Genomic DNA, 22,370 nt, shown 5'->3' with positions numbered 1-22,370 from the left:
GTTTCTTCCCACACTCCAAAGACGTGCAGGTTAGGTGGATTGGCCATGATAAATTACCCTGAGTGACCAAAAAGGTTAGGAGGGGTTATTGGGTTACGGGGATAGGGTGGAAGTGAGGGCTTAAGTGGTTCAGTGCAGACTCGATGGGCTGAATGGCCTCCTTCTGAACTGTATGTTCTATGTTCTAAATATTAGAAAGAACAGGGATCCTATCCCTGAGTAACCATCCTACAAACCTTCCTCCAACCCAAAAAACAACCATTCACGCCTACTTTTGTTTCCTGTCAATCAGCTAATTTCATATCCATGTTGCTACTGTCCCTTTTATTCCATGAGTGCACAACTTTGCTCACATGTCTGTTGTGCGGCACTGTGTCAAACGCCTTTTAAAAATCCATGTCAACAGCATTGCCTTTAACAACCTTCTCTGTTCCCTCCAGCAAGTTTGTTAAACACCATTTGCTCTTAAATCCTGCTGACTTTCCATAATTTAACTTTTCTGGTGCCTTATTTTTTTATTGGTTCATGGAATGTGGGTGTCACTGGCTACGCCAGCAGCTATTGCCTATATCCCTAACTCCCCTTGAGAAAGTGGTGGGAGCTGCCTTATTAAACCACTGCAATCCATGTGGTGTCGGTCCACACTCAGCAATGTTGGGAAAGGAGTTCCAGGATTTGTGTTATACGGTGTAATATGTTCTAAGTATTACTAGACTCATTTATGTTTTTGACCTTGTACACACCCCATTATCAGCTGGATGTCTTGTCGAACAGGAGCCATGAGTATTAGGGGTCCACAAAAACATCTTTAGCACACTATGATGTGGGGCTGGCTTCCCTCTCTGAGTATGGACTCTTCCACCCCACCCCAACCCCCCCCCCCCATTTTCACTCCTTCCAACCATTTCCAGCAAGAACTGTGTACCCTCTTGAAGAAGGAGGCTAAATTGTATAAGTTGAGTTTTATTTTTGCTAGTGATGTTCTGCTTCAGTTATATTTAGCTTACATGTACATATATATGATTGTTAAATTTTAGACTGAATTCAACCTTTTGGAATGGACAAGAAAGTACAGAGGCGGTCCCATGTGGTCTTTGGTGCTGAGGAACATTTTTCCAGTGTTATTCCTGTGGCAGGTCTATTCATTTATGGCAAAATGATGTCTGTTATACTTCAAAGAGGAATCCGCTTCTGTGCTTTGAACACAAATGCAGAAACTTCCAAGAATGCTAATTTCTAACAATAATAACATATTTTAGATTCTGATGGAAATGTTCTCACTACCATCAGGAAATATACAATTTGCTTTACTTTTTACAACTTTTTCTTGCTTCACATAATCTCAACATTCAGTTCATCGCCACACAACCTTTTTGCCAGTTCCCAAGGGAGCTGACGACTGTATCTTGGCCAACATTGAGAGTCAAACTTGAAGCTGAGGATTACACAGGAAATACAGCACCTAGGCAGGCCATTCAGCCCAGCCAGTATAGATTCCTGGATAAAAGCAAATTACTGCGGATGCAGGATGTTGCAGTGAAGCTCAACGCAAACTGGAGGAGCAACATCTCATCTTCCGGTTAGGCACGCTGCAGACTTCTGGTCCCAACATCAAATTCAACAACTTCAGATGATTAGCTCTACCCCACCTCGACCCATTTGTTTTCATCCCATCCCATTTCATTTTAACTGTCTTCTACCATTTCTTTCTTTCTTGGCTTTCTTTATATATATTTACCCCCCCCCTCCCATCTTATCCACCTTTCCTTACCCTTTCTCCCCTTTGCTTCCCCCTTCCCCTCCCCCACAGACCAACGGTGTTCACTTTTAACTGCCGGTAGTAGCCTAGCGAGTCAATCAGATCACTAGCCAGACCAACATAAGTGCTGGTGACCCTGAGAATGAATAAATAGTAATGGATGGGTTAGAACAAAGAACATTACAGCACAGGAACAGGCCCCAAGCCTGCATCGATCCAGATTCCTTATTTAGACCTACTACCTATTGCCCAAACAATCTGTAACCCTGTGTTAGTGTTGTTTAAGTATTGATCTCCTGGGATTGGTGTGTGCCACAGGCTATCAGAGCATCAGTGGGTGACTGGTATTCAGGTCTCTGTGTTATTTGGAAAAGAACTACAGTAATGGTTTTCCTCTTGTCTCTGTCGTGTTGGGTGTTCCGCTATACAGACGAACCAACACGGTTGTAGATGGTACAACTCTGTTTTATTACTCTTAATAGCAACATCTGTAAACTTATGACTGGTTCATAATTTACCTGTTAACCTGTGGACCTAGTCCTAACACTATCTCAGAGAGGCACTCAGCACATGGTGTATGTCTGAGTGGCATGCTGTGAGCTCTGTGCTCTGAGCTGTCTCCTGCTGGAATCAGCAGGAACTGTGGTGTTCCCCGTTTTATAGTGTGTGTGCTCTCACTGGTGATTGACTGTGACGTTGCGTGTGTGTTGATTGGTCCGTTGATCTGTCCATCAGTGTGTATGTGTGTTTGCACCATGATCTGTTTATCTGAATATCATGACAGTCCCCAGCTCTTCACTATGATTAGAAGCTCGGTGTAGGAGGAATCACAAAGCTTTCTGGCATCCTGAACTCACAGTTATTAAACCATCTTCTACTTTTCCTTTTGCAGGTTGCAGAAAGAAGAAAAATAAAAAATTCTTCAGGTACAAATTGCTGTCAATTTTTGTCTGACTCATGCCCTTGTGAAAAGCCTTGGGACATTTACTCTGTTAAAGATTCTGTCTAAATGCAAGTTGTTGCTGTATTGTTTGTTGTTCCTACAGTTCATTGCAGCCAAAGTTTTATTTATGGTGTCTCTGAGATAATATGCAGCCCAGTTCCAGACCGACCTTCACCTTTTCTTAATCTCATCCAGCAGGTTCTAATTAGCCTGGGTCGGTGCAGCTTCTTGGAAAAAATATACACCACTAAAAAATACACTACTACACTGAGCTCACGGGCAGCTTTCACAAAGTGCACAGCGTGAAATACACCAACATATTATCCACTGTGAAGCAGCTGTGTGAAACATTCTGTGCGTATTTAAGAAGATGTTTGTTCTCCTCAGGGAAAGCAGCAATAGCAGCACTTTGACTGAATGGTCTATCAACGCTTTATGGTTCATACTCCTTATTTCAATTGTAGAAACGTTTATAATAAAGCAGCATTGTCATAAAGTATTGTTTTAGGAAGCTGACCAATTGTAAAAACCTTAATTGAATTTTCCTCGTGTTTAGCAACTGGAAAATAGCAGATCCAAGGAGCCATATCAGACACGTGGTTTAGAACCAACAACTGGTCTTATCGATCAATAACCGTTTGTCATTAATTAACTATCTTTAAATCAGATCAGCTTTCAGAAGTTTGACTGTACATGATTTGTTCTTGTGTCACCAAAAGCATGAATCTATATAATTAAAATTTTAACTCCAGAGAATGATTGTTGCATCAAAACTTACAAAAGATGTCATGCCTGAAGGTATGACATCAAAATTGAAAACCATCACACCTCAGGGAGTCTCACACCTCAGGGGGTCCCACACCTCAGGGAGTCTCACACCTCAGGGGGTCTCACACCTCAGGGAGTCTCACACCTCAGGGAGTCTCACACCTCAGGCAGTCTCACACCTCAGGGAGTCTCACACCTCAGGGAGTCTCACACCTCAGGGAGTCTCACACCTCAGGCAGTCTCACACCTCAGGGAGTCTCACACCTCAGGGAGTCTCACACCTCAGGGAGTCTCACACCTCAGGGAGTCTCGCACCTCAGGGAGTCTCACACCTCAGGGAGTCTCACACCTCAGGCAGTCTCACACCTCAGGGAGTCTCACACCTCAGGGAGTCTCACATCTCAGGGAGTCTCACACCTCAGGGAGTCTCACACCTCAGGCAGTCTCACACCTCAGGGAGTCTCACACCTCAGGCACTCTCACACCTCAGGGAGTCTCACACCTCAGGCAGTCTCACACCTCAGGGAGTCTCACACCTCAGGGAGTCTCACACCTCAGTGAGTCTCGCACCTCAGGGAGTCTCACATCTCAGGGAGTCTCACACCTCAGGGAGTCTCACACCTCAGGGAGTCTCACAGCTCACGGAGTCTCACACCTCAGGGAGTCTCACACCTCAGGGTCTCACCTCTCACGGAGTCTCACACCTCAGGGTCAAACACAAAAGACGGTCTCACATCTCACGGAGCCTTACACTTCAGGGTCTCGCACCTCAGGGAGTCACACATCTCAGGGTGTTTCACACCTCAGGGAGTCTCACATCTCAGGGTCTCACACCTCAGGGTGTCTCACACCTCAGGGAGTCTCGCACCTCAGGGAGTCTCGCACCTCGGGGAGTCTCGCACCTCAGGGAGTCTCACACCTCAGGGAGTCTCACATCTCAGGGTCTCACACCTCAGGGAGTCTAACACATCAGGGAGTCTCACACCTCAGGGAGTCTCACACCTCAGGGAGTCTCACATCTCAGGGAGTCTCACACATCAGGGAGTCTCACACATCAGGGTCTCAAACCTTAAGGTCTCACACCTCAGGGAGTCTCACACCTCAGGGTCTCGCACCTCAGGGAGTCTCACACCTCAGGGAGTCTCACACCTCAGGGAGTCTCACACCTCAGGGAGTCTCACACGTCAGGGAGTCTCACACATCAGGGTCTCAAACCTTAAGGTCTCACACCTCAGGGAGTCTCACACCTCAGGGAGTCTCACACCTCAGGCAGTCTCACACATCAGGGTCTCAAACCTTAAGGTCTCACACCTCAGGGAGTCTCACACCTCAGGTGGTCTCACACCTCAGGAGGTCTCACACCTCAGGGAGTCTCACACCTCAGGTGGTCTCACACCTCAGGAGGTCTCACACCTCAGGGTCTCGCACCTCAGGGAGTCTCTCACCTTAGGGTCTCACACCTCAGGGAGTCTCACACCTCAGGGAGTCTCACACCTCAGGGAGTCTCACACCTCAGGGAGTCTCACACCTCAGGGGGCTCGCAGCTCAGGGAGTCTCGCAGCTCAGGGTCTCACACCTCAGGGAGTCGCAGCTAAGGGGGTCTCGCACCTCAGGGAGTCTCACACCTCAGGGAGTCTCACACCCCAGGTTCTTGCACCTCAGGGAGTCTCACACCTCAGGCAGTCTCGCACCTCAGGGAGTCTCAAACCTCAGGGAGTCTCACACCTCAGGGAGTCTCGCAACTCAGGGAGTCTCGCAGCTCAGGAAGTCTCGCAGCTCAGGGTCTCACACCTCAGGGAGTCGCAGCTAAGGGGTCTCGCACCTCAGGGAGTCTCACACCTCAGGGAGTCTCACACCCCAGGTTCTTGCACCTCAGGGAGTCTCACACCTCAGGCAGTCTCGCACCTCAGGGAGTCTCACACCTCAGGGAGTCTCACACCTCAGGGAGTCTCGCACCTCAGGGAGTCTCACACCTCAGGGAGTCTCACACCTCAGGGAGTCTCACACCTCAGAGAGCCTCACACCTCAGGGTCTCACACCTCAGGGAGTCTCGCACCTCAGGGAGTCTCACACCTCAGGGAGTCTCACACCTCAGGGAGTCCAACACCTCAGGGAGTCTCACACCTCAGGGTCTCGCACCTCAGGGTGTCACACACCTCAGGGAGTCTCGCACCTCAGGGTGTCACACACCTCTAGGAGTCCAACACCTCAGGGTATCTCACACCTCAGGTTCTCACACATTAGGGCTTCACACCTCGAGGAGTCTCGCACCTCAGGGAGTCTCACACCCCAGGTTCTTGCACCTCAGGGAGTCTTACACCTCAGGGGGTCTCACACCTAATAATAATTGCTTATTGTCACAAGTAGGCTTCAATTAAGTTACTGTGAAAAGCCCCTAGTCGCCACATTCCACTGTTTGGGGAGGCCGGTACGGGAATTGAACCCGCGCTGCTGCCCTTGTTCTGCATTACAACCCAGCTGTTTAGCCCACTGTGCTACACCAGGGAGTCACCAATCTCAGGTCTCACACCCTCAGGGTCTCACAGCTCAGGGTCTCACACCTCAGGGAGTCTCACACTGCAGAGTCTCACAGCTCAGGGTCTCACACCTCAGGGAGTCTCACACCGCAGAGTCTCACACCTCAGGGTCTCACATCTCAGGGTCTCACAGCTCAGGGTCTCATACCTCAGGGAGTCTCACACTGCAGAGTCTCACATCTCAGGGTCTCACACCTCAGGGTCTCACGCCTCAGGTAGTCTCACACCTCAGGTAGTCCCACACCTCTGGGAGTCTCACACCTCAAGGGGTTTCACACCTCAGGGTCTCACACCTCAGGTAGTCTCACACCTCCGGGAGTCTCACACTTCAGGGAGTCTCACACTTCAGGGAGTCTCACAGCTCAGGGAGTCTCACACATCAGGGAGTCACACACCTCAGTGTCTCGCACCTCAGGGTCTCACACCTCAGAGTCTCGCACCTCAGGTAGTCTCACAACTCTGGGAGTCTCACACTTCAGGAAGTCTCACACTTCAGGGAGTCTCACAGCTCAGGGAGTCTCACACATCAGGGAGTCACACACCTCAGGGTCTCACACCTCAGGGTCTCACACCTCAGAGTCTCGCACATCAGGGAGTCTTGCAGCACAGGGTCTCACACGTCAGGGAGTCTCACACCTTTGGGAGTCTCACACCTCAGGGAGTCTCACACCTCAAGGTTTCACATTTCAGGGTTTTGCATCTCAGGGATCTCGCACCTCAGGGTCTCACATATCAGGGGGTCTCACACCTCAGAGTATCGCACCTTGGGGGCCTCTCATCTCGGGGCGTCACTGTTATATTCTCTTAGTGCCATAAAGAAAAAAGGTGTGGAGATGTCACACACTGGGATGACCTTTATTCAACCCAAAGGTTGTCATCCAGGATTGATGATCCATTAAAAGAGTAAAATGACATCCATAAAGGTAGTGATGAAACTTTCTTACATCGATAATGATGCTTGAAGCCCTTTTTCTAGCTAAGCGTAATTCATTTCTGCATCAGTAAGAGTTTGTGAAGCAAATGCTATTGGTCGGTCCTCTCCTGAAGCATTCTGTGCACCAATCCCATAGAATGACGCACTGCAAGCAAGTTGTAACTTCAGCTGGGAATTGTAGTGATCCAACAGCTCTGACTTCGGCAAGGCATCTTTTACCTCTTTATATGCAGTCATATATTTTTCTGACCAGTGCTAAACCTGTTTGGCACATAACAAAGTGTGTAATGGTTCCAATCATGTCAAATTTGGAACAAATTTGCCATAATAATGGCAAATTTGCTCGTACCTGGAAAATTCATCAACTTCGCTTCCAGTTTCCACCCCTCCATCCTTTTCACCTGGTCCATCTCAGACACTTCCCTTTCCTTTCTTGATCTTTCTGTCACCATTTCCGGCAATAGACTATCCTCTAATATCCACTACAAGCCCACTGACTCCCACAGAAATCTGGACTACAGCTCTTCGCACCCTACACCCTGTAAGGACTCCATCCCTTTCTCTCAACTCCTTCGCTTCCGTCGCATTTGTTCCGATGATGCCGCTTTCCAAAATGGTGCTTCGAAAATGTGTTCGCACTTTCTCAACCGTGATTTACCACCTACAGTTGTGGACAGGGCCCTCAACAGTGTGCGGTCTATCTCCCGCGCCACTACCCTCGCCCCCTCCACTCCCTCCTGTCATGATATCCACATCAGCATATCATGGTGCAATCACACACACATTGATGGACAGGCAGTTGGACCAACCAGCACACACAGAACATTGCAGCCAATCACCAGTGAGAGCACACGCACTATAAAATAGGGAACACCACAGTTCCCGCTCATTCTACCAGGAGATAGCTCAGAGCACAGAGCTCACAGCGTGCCACTCAGCCATAGACCATGTGCTGAGTGCCTCACTAAGATAGTGATAGGGCTGGGTCCACAGATTAACTGGTGAAGCACGTACCCAAGCCAGTAGTTAGTTGTTACCGTTGTTAGACAATAAAACAGAGTTGTACCATCTACAGCCGTGTTGGATCATTTGTGCATCAGAACACCCAACACGACATGATACCAGTAGTGGACGCAAACCAGCGACTGTGAGACCTACCTGCACCCTTTCAGAAATCCGCCATCCTGCTCCATGGAAAACATCAGCCCGCCGCATCCACTCCGAATCGCTGGTAATCTCGGCTTAAACTGGAAGCTGTTTAAACAGCGCTTCCAGCTCTTCCTCAAAGCCACAGACAGGGCGAATGCATCGGACACCAAGAAGATCACCCTCCTCCTCTCCACGGCGGGGAAACACGCCATCCACATCTATAACTCCCTGGCATTCGCGGAAGGCGAGGACAAAAAATAAATAAGACGGTGCTTCTGAAGTTCGATGAACACTTCAGCGTGGAAGTCAATGAGAGCTTCGAAAGGTACCTATTCCAGCAGCGCCTGCAGGGTAAGGATGAGCCTTTTCAATCTTACTTAACACCCCCCCCCGAATCCTCGCGCAGTCCTGTGGCTATGGGGCCACCTCCGACTCCATGATACAGGATCAGATAGTTTTTGGGGTAATCTCGGACACTCTACGCCAGCAGCTCCTTAAAATAAAGCGCCTCACCCTAGCGACTGCCATCAAGACCTGCGTCCTCCATGAGGACGCGACCAGCCGGTACTCCCAAATCCAGGTGACCGAAACGGCACAGCACGGGTCCCACGAGGCGGAGCGGGTCCAGTCGATCGAGTTCCTCCCGGCCCGCGGCCCGGACGAGGGCGGCCATTTCGCGCACTTTCCGAGGCCTCCCGCACTTGTACGCGGCAAAAGAGGGGATGTTGACGCAGAGGAACGTGATGCGCAGGCGCGCTCTATGCAGGACTGCACCGCGCATGCCCAGTGGCGCAACGAACCCCATGACGTCACGACGTGCGGCAACTGTGGCTCCGCCCACTTAAAGCGGCAATGTCCGGCCAAAGCGCGACAATGCCTTCGATGTGGCAGGATGGGCGACTATGCTGCCTGCTGTCGAGCAGCTCAACCTGCCCACTCCCAACAGTTCCGCCAGCCTCGCAGAGACGTGTGGGCGATTCAGCCCCCCTACACTGAGTCATATCCAGATAGCATGCAGACCAGCGATACCAAAGACAGGGAGCCCTTCCGCATTGCGGTAATCCACAAGAACCGGATGTCCCCAAGTCAGAACCACCAGCCGCTGCCAGTGCACAGCATTGATCCGGGCGATGAGTGGTGTGCCACCCTAAAGGTCAACCGATCACAGATCACATTTCGCTCGGACACTGGTGCCTCTGCCAATCTCCTTACATGGTCAGCCTTCTAGACCTTGACGATTAAACCACCGATTCTGCCATCCCACTGTCAGCTGGTTGACTACAATGGAACGTCATCCCGGCCACGGGGTCCTGCCAGCTCGATGTTACACACAACTCACACAAAGCCACATTATCATTTGAAATCATAGGATCCTCGAAGGACTCTCTGTTAGGCGCACAGGCGTGCAAGATCCTCCACCTCGTTCAGCGGGTACACACTCTGTCTCCAGAAGGCACATCCGATTTCCCGGATGCAGACTTTAGGGCGCAGCTCCACTCACTCCTCGCGCACAAACAGGAGGTTTTCGAGGGCATGGGCACACTGCCCTACACGTACAAAATACGTCTCAAACCCGACGCCATCCCGGTCATTCACGCACCTCGCAGGGTCCCAGCACCACTCAAGGACCGCCTCAAGCAGCAGTTGCAGGACCTGCAGGACCAAGGAGTGCTTTCCCGGGTGACGGAGCTAACGCCATGGGTCAGCTCCATGGTGTGCGTCAAGAAGCCCTCCGGCGAGCTCCGGATCTGTATCAACCCAAAAGATTTAAATCACAACATTATGAGGGAACACTACCCCATACCCAAATGAGAAGAAATCACGAGCGAGATGGCTCGGGCAAAAATATTCGCCAAGCTTGATGCCTCAAAGGGCTTTTGGCAGATTCAATTGGATCAGTCCAGCAGGACGCTGTGCACTTTCAACACTCCATTTGGCAGATGCTGCTACAATAGGATGCCATTCGGCATCATTTCGGCCTCCGAAGTGTTCCATCGCATCATGGAACAGATGATGGAGGGCATCGAAGGGGTACGCGTCTACGTAGACGACGTTATCGTCTGGTCCACCACACCACAGGAGCACATCAGTCATCTCCAGCGTGTCTTTGTACGGATACGGGATCAGGGTCTGCACCTTAACCGAGCCAAATGCTCTTTTGGCCAGACTGAGCTAAAGTTTTGGGAGGACCACATCTCCCGGTCGGGTGTGTGGCCGGATGCCGAAAAAGTGGCAGCCATCGCAGCCATGCAGCAGCCGTCAGACAAAAAGGCAGTGCTGCGTTTTCTCGGGATGGTCAACTTCCTGGGGAAGTTACATAAGAACATAAGAACTAGGAACAGGAGTAGGCCATCTGGCCCCTCGAGCCTGCTCCGCCATTCATTGAGATCATGGCTGATCTTTGTGGACTCAGCTCCACTCTCCGGCCCGTACACCATTTCCCCAAATCCCTTTATTCTTTAGAAAGGTATCTATCTTTTTCTTAAAAACGTTTAAAGAAGGAGCCTCAACTGCTTCACTAGGCAAGGAATTCCAGAGATTCACAACCCTTTGGGTGAAGAAGTTCCTCCTAAACTCGGTCCTAAATCTACTTCCCCTTATTTTGAGGCTATGCCCCCTAGTTCTGCTTTCCCCGACCAGTGGAAACAACCTGCCCGCATCTATCCTATCCATTCCCTTCATAATTTTATATGTTTCAATAAGATCCCCCTGCATCCTTCTAAACTCCAATGAGTACAGTCCCAGTCTACTCAACCTCTCGTCATAATCTAATCCCCTCAACTCTGGGATCAACCTAGTGAATCTCCTCTGCACTTCCTCCAGTGCCAATATGTCCTTTCTCAGGTAAGGAGACCAAAACTGAACACAATACTCCAGGTGTGGCCTCACTAACACCTTTACAATTGCAGCATAACCTCCCTAGTCTTGAACTCCATCCCTCTAGCAATGAAAAACAAAACTCGATTAGCCTTCTTAATCACCTGTTGCACCCGCACACCAACTTTTTGCGACTCGTGCACCAGCACACCCAGGTCCCTCTGCACAGCAGCATGTTTTAACATCTTACCATTTAAATAATAATCCATTCTGCTGTTATTCCTCCCAAATTGGATAGCCTCACACTTGGCAACATTGAATTCCATCTGCCAGACCCTAGCCCATTCACGTAACCTATCCAAATCCTTCTGCAGACTTCCGGTATCCTCTGCACTTTTTGCTTTACCACTCATCTTAGTGTCGTCTGCAAACTTTGCCACATTGCACTTGGTCCCCAACTCCAAATCATCTATGTAAATTGTGAACAACTGCGGGCCCAACACTGATCCTTGAGGGACCCCACTAGTTACAGGTTGCCAACCAGAGAAACACCCATTTATCCCCACTCTCTGCTTTCTGTTAGTTAACCAATCCTCTACCCATGCTACCACTTTACCCTCAATGCCATGCATCTTTAGTTTATACAGCAACCTTTTGTGTGGCACCTTGTCAAAAGCTTTCTGGAAATCCAGATATACCACATCCGTTGGCTCCCCGTTATCTACTGCACTGGTAACGTCCTCAAAAAATTCTACCAAATTAGTCAGACACGACCTACCCTTTATGAACCATGCTGCGTCTGCCCAATGGGACAATTTCCCTCCAGGTGCCCCGCTATTTCCTCCTTAATGATAGATTCCAGCATTTTCCCGACAACCGAAGTTAAGCTTACCGGCCTATAATTACCCGCTTTCTGCCAACCTCCTTTTTTAAACAGTGGTGTCACGTTTGCTACTTTCCAACCCTCTGGGACCACCCCAGAGTCTAGTGAATTTTGATAAATTATCACTAGTGCGTTTACAATTTCCCTAGCCATCTCTTTTAACACTCTGGGATGCATCCCATCAGGGCCAGGATACTTGTCTACCTTTAGCCCCATTAGCTTGCCCAATACTGCCTCCTTAGTGATTACAATCATCTCAAGGTCCTCACCTATCATATCTTTATTTCCATCAGTCACTGGCATGTTATTTGTGTCTTCCACTGTGAAGACTGACCCAAAAAACCTGTTTTGGGAGGACCACATCTCCCGGTCGGGTGTGTGGCCGGATGCCGAAAAAGTGGCAGCCATCGCAGCCATGCAGCAGCCGTCAGACAAAAAGGCAGTGCTGCGTTTTCTCGGGATGGTCAACTTCCTGGGGAAGTTACATAAGAACATAAGAACTAGGAACAGGAGTAGGCCATCTGGCCCCTCGAGCCTGCTCCGCCATTCATTGAGATCATGGCTGATCTTTGTGGACTCAGCTCCACTCTCCGGCCCGTACACCATTTCCCCAAATCCCTTTATTCTTTAGAAAGGTATCTATCTTTTTCTTAAAAACGTTTAAAGAAGGAGCCTCAACTGCTTCACTAGGCAAGGAATTCCAGAGATTCACAACCCTTTGGGTGAAGAAGTTCCTCCTAAACTCGGTCCTAAATCTACTTCCCCTTATTTTGAGGCTATGCCCCCTAGTTCTGCTTTCCCCGACCAGTGGAAACAACCTGCCCGCATCTATCCTATCCATTCCCTTCATAATTTTATATGTTTCAATAAGATCCCCCTGCATCCTTCTAAACTCCAATGAGTACAGTCCCAGTCTACTCAACCTCTCGTCATAATCTAATCCCCTCAACTCTGGGATCAACCTAGTGAATCTCCTCTGCACTTCCTCCAGTGCCAATATGTCCTTTCTCAGGTAAGGAGACCAAAACTGAACACAATACTCCAGGTGTGGCCTCACTAACACCTTTACAATTGCAGCATAACCTCCCTAGTCTTGAACTCCATCCCTCTAGCAATGAAAAACAAAACTCGATTAGCCTTCTTAATCACCTGTTGCACCCGCACACCAACTTTTTGCGACTCGTGCACCAGCACACCCAGGTCCCTCTGCACAGCAGCATGTTTTAACATCTTACCATTTAAATAATAATCCATTCTGCTGTTATTCCTCCCAAATTGGATAGCCTCACACTTGGCAACATTGAATTCCATCTGCCAGACCCTAGCCCATTCACGTAACCTATCCAAATCCTTCTGCAGACTTCCGGTATCCTCTGCACTTTTTGCTTTACCACTCATCTTAGTGTCGTCTGCAAACTTTGCCACATTGCACTTGGTCCCCAACTCCAAATCATCTATGTAAATTGTGAACAACTGCGGGCCCAACACTGATCCTTGAGGGACCCCACTAGTTACAGGTTGCCAACCAGAGAAACACCCATTTATCCCCACTCTCTGCTTTCTGTTAGTTAACCAATCCTCTACCCATGCTACCACTTTACCCTCAATGCCATGCATCTTTAGTTTATACAGCAACCTTTTGTGTGGCACCTTGTCAAAAGCTTTCTGGAAATCCAGATATACCACATCCGTTGGCTCCCCGTTATCTACTGCACTGGTAACGTCCTCAAAAAATTCTACCAAATTAGTCAGACACGACCTACCCTTTATGAACCATGCTGCGTCTGCCCAATGGGACAATTTCCCTCCAGGTGCCCCGCTATTTCCTCCTTAATGATAGATTCCAGCATTTTCCCGACAACCGAAGTTAAGCTTACCGGCCTATAATTACCCGCTTTCTGCCAACCTCCTTTTTTAAACAGTGGTGTCACGTTTGCTACTTTCCAACCCTCTGGGACCACCCCAGAGTCGAGTGAATTTTGATAAATTATCACTAGTGCGTTTACAATTTCCCTAGCCATCTCTTTTAACACTCTGGGATGCATCCCATCAGGGCCAGGATACTTGTCTACCTTTAGCCCCATTAGCTTGCCCAATACTGCCTCCTTAGTGATTACAATCATCTCAAGGTCCTCACCTATCATATCTTTATTTCCATCAGTCACTGGCATGTTATTTGTGTCTTCCACTGTGAAGACTGACCCAAAAAACCTGTTCAGCTCCTCAGCCATTTCCCCGTCTCCTATTATTAAATCTCCCTTCTCATCTTCCAAAGGACCAATATTTACCTTAGCCATTCTTTTATGTCTTATATATTTGTAGAAGCTTTCACTATCTGCTTTTATGAGCAAGTTTACTTTCATATTCTACCTTACTCATCTTTATAGCTTTTTTAGTAGCTTTCTGTTGTCCCCTAAAGACTTCCCAGTCCTCTAGTCTCCCACAAATTTTTGCCACTTTGTATGTTTTTTCCTTCAATTTGATACTCTCCCTCACCTCCTTAGATATCCACGGTCGATGTTTCCCCTTTCTACCGTCTTTCTTTTTTGTCGGTATGAACCTTTCCTGAACACTGTCAAAGATCGCTCGGAAGACTCTCCACTGTTCCTCAACTGCTTCACCATGAAGTCTTTGCTCCCAGTCTACCTTAGCTAGTTCTTCTCTCATCCCATTGTAATCACCTTTGTTTAATCACAAAACACTAGTGTTTGATTTTACCTTGTCATCCTCCAACTGTATTTTAAATTCCACCATATTGTGGTCGCTCCTTCCAAGAGGATCCCGAACTATGAGATCATTAATCAATCCTGCCTCATTACACAGGACCAGATCTAGGACCGCTTATTCCCTTGTAGGTTCCATTACATACTGTTCCAGGAAATTATCCCGGACACATTCTATAAACTCCTCCTCAAGGCTGCCTTTACCAACCTGGTTAATCCAATCGACATGCAGATTAAAATCTCCCATGATAACCGCTGTACCATTTCTACATGCATCCGTTATTTCTTTGCTTATTGCCTGCCCTACCATCCTGTTACTATTTGGTGGCCTATAGACTACTCCTATCAGTGACCTTTTTGCCTTACTATTCCTGATTTCCACCCAAATTGATTCAACCTTGTCCTCCATAGCACCAATATCATCCCTTACTATTGCCCGGATGCCATCCTTAAACAACAAAGCTACATCACCGCCCTTACCGTCCATTCTATCCTTTCGTATAGTCTGATACCCTTGGATATTTAACTCCCAGTCGTGACCATCTTTTTTAAAAAATATATTTTATTGAAATTTTTTTTCCCAAACAACAATTTTTCCTCTTACAAAACGAACGCAACAGTAACAATACAGAAATTTTTAACCATACACAAGTAACAAAACCCCCTTATCTATTGACCTAAACTAAACTAAACCCCCCCCCTCCCCCCTCCACCTGGGTTGCTGCTGCTGGTCATCTGTCTTCCCTCTAACGTTCCCCTAGGTAGTCGAGAAATAGCTGCCACCGCCTGGTGAACCCTTGAGCCGATCCTCTCAGGGCAAACTTTATCTGCTCCAGTTTAATGAACCCTGCCATATCGTTTACCCAGGCCTCCAGTCCGGGGGGTTTTGCCTCCTTCCACATGAGTAGGATCCTAGGCCGGGCTACTAGGGACGCAAAGGCCACAACGTCGGCCTCTTTCGCCTCCTGCACTCCCGGCTCTTCCGCAACTCCAAATAGAGCTAACCCCCAGCCTGGTTTGACCCGGGCCTTCACCACCTGCGAAATCACTCCCGTCACTCCCTTCCAATGCCCTTCCAGTGCCGGGCACGCCCAAAACATATGTGCGTGGTTTGCCGGGCTCCCGCCACACCTCCCACATTTGTCCTCCACTCCAAAGAACCTGCTCAATCTTGCTCCCGTTTTGTGTGCTCTATGTAGCACCTTAAATTGAATCAGGCTAAGCCTGGCGCATGAGGAAGAGGAATTCACTCTGCTTAGGGCATCAGCCCACATCAGTCGTGACCATCTTTTAACCATGTTTCAGTAATGGCCACTAAATCATAGTCATTCACGATGATTTGCGCCATCAACTCATTCACCTTATTCTGTATACTACGAGCATTCAGGTAAAGTACACTTATGCTGTTTTTTATGTCTCTGTTATGAATCCTAACGCCTTGATCAGTAACTTTTCGCAAATTATTTTTCCTCTTACCCTTTCTCCTAATTTTCCTTGTCTTTGAACCCATATCTCTACATAACCTGTCACATAACCTGCTGCCTTGCTCTCCATTAACCATTATACTGTCCATAGCTTTACCCTTCCCTTCCCCCCAACTTGCTAGTTTAAAGTCCTTGTGACCAACCTATTTATCCTATTCGCTAGAACACTGGTCCCAGAATGGTTCAGGTGAAGACCGTCCCAACGGTACAGGTCCCTCCTGCCCCAGTACTGATGCCAATGCCCCATGAAATGGAATCCCTCTTTCCCGCACCACTCCTTTAGCCACGTGTTAAATTCCCTAATTTTCTCAACCCTATGCCAATTGGCACGTGGCTCGGGTAGTAATCCAGAGATTATAACCCTGGAGGACCTGTTCTTTAATTTAATCCCTAGTGTTTGATAATCCCCAAACAGGTCCTCTTTCCTAGTCTTACCTATGTTGTTAGTCCCAACGTGGACCACAACAACTGGATCCTCCCCCTCCCTCTCCAAAATCCTTTCAAGCCGATCAGAGATGTCCCTCACCCTGGCACCGGGCAGGCAACGTACCATGCGGGACTCACGATCTGGCTTACAAAGGATGCCATCAATACCCCTAATTATAGAATCCCCTACAACTACCACTTGTCTTTTTGCTCCCTCCTCTTGAATGGCTTCCTGTACCACGGTGCAGTGGTCAGTCAATGCATCCTCCCTACAGCCCTCTTCCTCATCCACACAGGGAGCAAGTACCTCATACCTGTTGGACAAGGTCAAGGGCTGAGGCTCCTCAACTCCTAAACTCAGGATCCCCCTACCTGCCTCCCTTGCAGTCACACCACTCTGTCCCTGACCACTGACCGAATTACCAGTGCTTATTCTACCGGGTGTGACTGCCTCCTGAAACAAAGCGTCCAGGTAATGTTCCCCCTCCCTGATGTGCCGCAGTGTGTGCAGCTCGGTCTCTAGCTCATCAATTCTGAGCCGAAGTTCCTCGAGCAGCCAACACTTGCTGCAGATGTGGTCACTGACGGTCTCAATGGGATCCACCAGTTCCATCATCATACAGCAACAGCACATCACCTGTCCAGCCATATTCAACTAGTTAATTAATTTAAATAATTTTTAAATTTTTTATAGAACCTCAAGGATAAACTCGAACACCAACAAAAACACAGCCCTCTCTCGCCACTCACCCGAACTCAGTCACTCACCTAAACTCAGATGCACTCTGTTCCAATCAGCACTCCTGACTAAAGGCACTCCTGCCACACCTTTTGTGCCCTGCCTGATTTCCAATGAGCCAATAGACCCGCTCCAGGAAGTGAAGTCTCCAACTGCCACTCGACCTGTAAACTAAGCACTTTTAAATATGCACTCACCTCTCCCAGCAACCCTGCAGCCTGTGGCCTGCTCCAGGAACTGAAGTCTCTTTTAAATATGCACTCACCTCTCCCAGCAACCCTGCAGCCTGTGGCCTGCTCCAGGAACTGAAGTCTCTTTTAAATATGCACTCAGCTCGCCCAGCGACCCTGCATCCTGTGGCCTGCTCCAGGAACTGAAGTCTCTTTTAAATATGCACTCACCTCTCCCAGCAACCCTGCAGCCTGTGGCCTGCTCCAGGAACTGAAGTCTCTTTTAAATATGCACTCACCTCTCCCAGCAACCCTGCAGCCTGTGCCCTGCGCCAGGAACTGAAGTCTCTTTTAAATATGCACTCACCTCTCCCAGCAACCCTGCAGCCTGTGGCCTGCTCCAGGAACTGAAGTCTCTTTTAAATATGCACTCACCTCTCCCAGCAACCCTGCAGCAAGTTCATTCCTAACCTTGCTTAGCACACGACTGCTCTTCGCCACCTGGTCAAAAAGACAACGGAATTCCAGTGGCTGCCCGCACACCAGAGTGAATGGGAGGAGCTTAAGGTCAAGCTCACCACCGCCTCGGTACTGGCGTTTTTCGATACCACACGGGAAACAAAGATCTCAACTGACGCCAGCCAATCTGGTATTGGGGCGGTATTCCTCCAACGGGACGACACCGCATCATGGGCCCCGGTCGCCTCTGCGTTGCGGGCCATGACCCCCACAGAACAGCGCTATGCGCAGATTGAGAAGGAGTGCCTAGGCCTGTTGACTGGCATCGACAAGTTTCACGACTATGTATATGGCCTTCCACAGTTCACTGCGGAGACCGACCATCGCCCCCTGGTCAGCATCATTCAGAAGGACCTCAACTACATGACCCCCTCGCCTCCAGCGCATTCTGCTCAAGCTCCGGAGGTACGACTTCCAACTTGTCTACACCCCGGGCAAGGATCTCATCATCGCAGATGCTCTGTCCAGGGCGGTCAACACACCGCCCGACTCGGAGGGGTTCGTTTGTCAGGTCGACGCACAAGTAGCCTTCACATCGGCCAATCTGCCGGCCACTGATGCACGTCTGGCCCACATTCACCGTGAGACTGCGGCTGACCCCCTTCTACAACGTGCGATGCACCACATGACGGAAGGGTGGCTCAAGGGGCAGTGCCCACAATTTTACAACGTCCGGGACGACTTGGCCGTCATTGATGGTGTCCTCTTGAAGTTGGACCGGATCGTGATCCCACACAGCATGCCCCGGCTTGTCCTCGAACAACTGCACGAAGGCCATCTTGGAGTTGAAAAGTGCAGGCGGAGGGCCCGAGAGGCTGTGTACTGGCCGGGCATCAGCGACGACATTGGCAACACGGTGCTCAACTGCCCCACCTGCCAAAGGTTTCAGCCGGCGCAACCCCCTGAGACACTTCAGCCCCATGAGTTGGTCACGTCCCCCTGGGCGAAGGTGGGCGTGGACCTCTTTCATGCGCTCGGCAGGGACTACATCATTCTGATTGACTACTTCTCAAATTATCCGGAGGTCATACGCCTGCAAGACACGACGTCATCAGCTGTCATCCGGGCATGCAAAGAAACCTTTGCTCGCCATGGGATTCCGCTCACCGTCATGTCTGACAACGGGCCTTGCTTTGCGAGTCAAGAATGGTCTTCCTTTGCCACTTCATACAACTTCACACACGTGACATCCAGTCCCTTGCATCCTCAGTTGAATGGCAAGGCGGAAAAGGGCATCCACGTTGTGAAGCGGCTCCTCTGCAAGGCTGCTGATGCCGGATCTGACTTCTGTTTAGCCCTGCTGGCCTATCGCTCGGCCCCACTGTCCATGGGCCTCTCGCCAGCCCAGCTGTTGATGGGTCGCACCCTCAGGACCACTGTGCCGTCCATTCATGTTCCTGACCTCGACCATGCTCCAGCACTGCGAAGGATGCAACAACAGTGTGCTCAGCAGAAGATGGCACATGACGCTCGGGCGACTGATCTTTCTGCCCCGGCGCCTGGAGACAACGTCCGCATACACCTACCGGAGAGTGGCTGGTCGGCAACCGCCAAGGTTCTCCGCGACGTGGCTCCCCGCTCATTCCTGGTTTGCATGCCTGATGGCTCCATTCGCCGCCGTAATCGGCGGGGCCTTCCTCGGGTTCCGCGCTCGCTATGAGATCATGCATCGGTGCCACGCCCTCCTGTTATCCCTGATGTTGACTTTGTTGAGCTTCCTGCCACTCTGCCTCTTCCTCTCTCGCCCGTGGCCAGGCCCATTCCTCAGCCGGTGGATCCTGACCCACCCTTGAGGCGGTCAACCAGAATTCGTCACCCACCTGAGAGACTTGACTTATGAGCCTGTTAGCACATTGGACTCACTGAACTGTTTTACAGTACTGTTAACGAGTTTTTTTTTCTTGTCGTTCATTGTTCCAGAAGTTGCACACACATACTCAGATGCACTCACTACACATTTCTATTTATTATCATGTAGGTACATATCCTTTGTGAAAGGGGGGGATGTCATGATATCCACATCAGCATATCATGGTGCAATCACACACACATTGATGGACAGGCAGTTGGACCAACCAGCACACAAATAACATCGCAGCCAATCACCAGTGAGAGCACACGCACGATAAAACAGGGAACACCACAGATCCCGCTCATTCTACCAGGAGATAGCTCAGAGCACAGAGCTCACAGCGCGCCACTCAGACATAGACCATGTGCTGAGTGCCTCACTAGGATAGTGATAGGGCTGGGTCCACAGGTTAGCTGATGGAGCACATACCCAAGCCAGTAGTTAGTTGTTACCGTTGATTAGACAATAAAGCAGAGTTGTACCATCTACAGCCTTGTTGGATCATTTGTGCATCAGAACACCCAACACGACGCCTCCCAGAACAAGGATAGAGTCCCCCTCGTTCTCACATTTCATCCCACCAGCCTCCGTATGCAAAGCATAATCCTCCGCCATTTTCGCCAACTCCAGCGTGATGCCACCACCAAACACGTCTTCCCTTCACTCCCTCTGTCAGCATTCTGCAGAGACCGTTCCCTCCGAGACAATCTAGTCCACTCCTCCACCATACACAGTACCTCTCCCATCACCCATGGCACCTTCCCATGCAATCGCAGAAGGTGTAACACCTACCCCTTTACCTCTTCCATGCTTAACATCCCAGGCCCAAAACACTCATTCCAGGTTAAGCAGCGTTTCACTTGCATCTCTTCCAATTTGGTCTACTGCATTCGCTGCTCCCAATGTGGTCTCCTCTATATCGGAGAGACCAAACGCAGACTGGGTGATCGCTTTGCTGAGCATCTTCGGTCTGTGCGCATTCAGGACACGGACCTTCCTGTTGCTTGCCATTTTAACAAAAGACCCTGCTCCCATCCCCACGTGTCTGTCCTTGGCTGCTGCAATGTTCCAGTGAAGCTCAACGCAAACTGGAGGAACAACATCTCATCTTCCGGTTAGGCACGCTACAGCCTTCCGTTCTGAACATCGAATTCAACAACTTCAGATGATTAGCTCTACCCCACCTCGACCCATGTGTTTTCATTTCATTTTAACTGTCTTTTATCATTTCTTTCTTTCTTTATATATATTTAATTTCCCTCCCCCAATCTTATCCACCTTTCCTTCTTTGCTTCCCCTTCCCCTCCCCCCATATCTACAGTTCATCCTCTGATGTTAGTTTCCCTGCTGTTTGACCTTTCACATATTTTGTTCTCTCTGGGGACTGCCATTAGCACTCTTTCCCTTGGTTTCTGTGGCCATCAGCACCCGGTTTCCCTGGGTTTCTGTGGCTATGACTCATCTTTCATCCTCACTCCACAGTATAAATATTTCCCACTTTCTCTGTCTGTTAGCTTTGACAAAGGGTCATCGGACTCGAAACGTTCGCTCTTTTCTCTCCCTACAGATGCTGCCAAACTTGCTGAGATTTTCCAGCATTTTCTCTTTCGTTTCAGATTCCAGCATCCGCAATAATTTGCTTTAATCCAGTTTTTTGCCATAATAATTGATTGATCCCAGAAACAGTTTTAAAGGACATCACATTTTGAGGACATGATGCTTCTAAGATTACTGTCATCTTATTCAGCTCCTTGTGTAAGCCATCTTTATTGATGATGTGACCCAGGTAATTTAAGGATGCCTTAAAAAAGTAACACTTTTCCTTTATAACTCTGAGGTTATGGTTTTATAGATGTTCCAGTGTAGCTTCCAAGTTTAAAAAAAAAAAATTTAGAGTACCCAATTATTTTTTCCAATTAAAGGGAAATTTGGCGTGGCCAATCCACCTAACTTGCACATCTTAGGGTTGTGGGGGTGAAACCCACGTAGACACAGGAGAACGTGCAAACTCCACACGGACAGTGACCCAGGGCCGGGATTCGAACCCGGGTCCTCAGCGCCGTAGACAGCAATGCTAACCACTGTGGCACCGTGCTGCCCTGTGTAGCTGCCAAGTTGTTCAAGTGTTCTTGTTCACTCAAACTGGTGATGAGAATGTCATCTAGGTAACATTATATCATAGATCATAGAATTTAGAATGCAGAAGGAGGCCACCTGGCCCATCGGGTCTTCACCGGCCCTTTCAATGAGCATCCATTCAAGCCCACAGCTCCACCCCATCCCCGCAACCCAATAACCCCACCTAACATTTTTGGACACTAAGGGCAATTTATCATGGCCAATCCACCTAACCTGCACATCTTTCGACTGTGGAAGGAAACCGGAGCATTCGGAGGAAACCCACGCAGACACAAGGAGAACGTGCAGACTCCACACAGGCAGTGACCCAAGCCAGAAATCGAACCTGGAACCCTGGAGCTGTGAAGCAACTGTGCTAACTACTGTGCTACTATGCCACCCCATTTAGCACACTCAGAATGTGATCCATAGATGACTGAAAAAGAGCGGGGCAGATTTAATCCAAATGGAAGTCTCCTTCAATGGAACAGAACTTTGTGTAATAGTGAGTAATGGCTGTGATTTTTCAGCCACATTCATATGTAAATA

At 49.1% G+C, this 22,370-nt stretch overlaps 1 protein-coding gene across 6 annotated transcripts in view; it reads left to right on the top strand.

The window, feature by feature from the left end:
- The window catches only part of LOC140422364 (centriole, cilia and spindle-associated protein-like), a 91,656-nt gene that overhangs the window by 55,514 nt on the left and 13,772 nt on the right, over positions 1 to 22,370 (top strand). For 4 of the 6 annotated variants that reach the window (XM_072507412.1, XM_072507392.1, XM_072507405.1 and 1 more), the window contains one exon: positions 2,652 to 2,685. In XM_072507412.1, the coding sequence (XP_072363513.1) occupies positions 2,652 to 2,685 (34 nt within the window). Of the gene's footprint in view, positions 1 to 2,651; positions 2,686 to 2,897; positions 3,459 to 22,370 lie in introns of those variants that run through there. The other 2 variants (XM_072507421.1, XM_072507426.1) reach the window with 2 other exon arrangements.

Source organism: Scyliorhinus torazame, chromosome 1 (assembly GCF_047496885.1).
Source record: "Scyliorhinus torazame isolate Kashiwa2021f chromosome 1, sScyTor2.1, whole genome shotgun sequence".
In the NCBI taxonomy this organism is placed as follows: domain Eukaryota; kingdom Metazoa; phylum Chordata; class Chondrichthyes; order Carcharhiniformes; family Scyliorhinidae; genus Scyliorhinus; species Scyliorhinus torazame.
The sequence above is the reverse complement of the archived record's forward strand: the minus strand, read 5'-3'. Positions and strand labels throughout refer to the sequence as shown.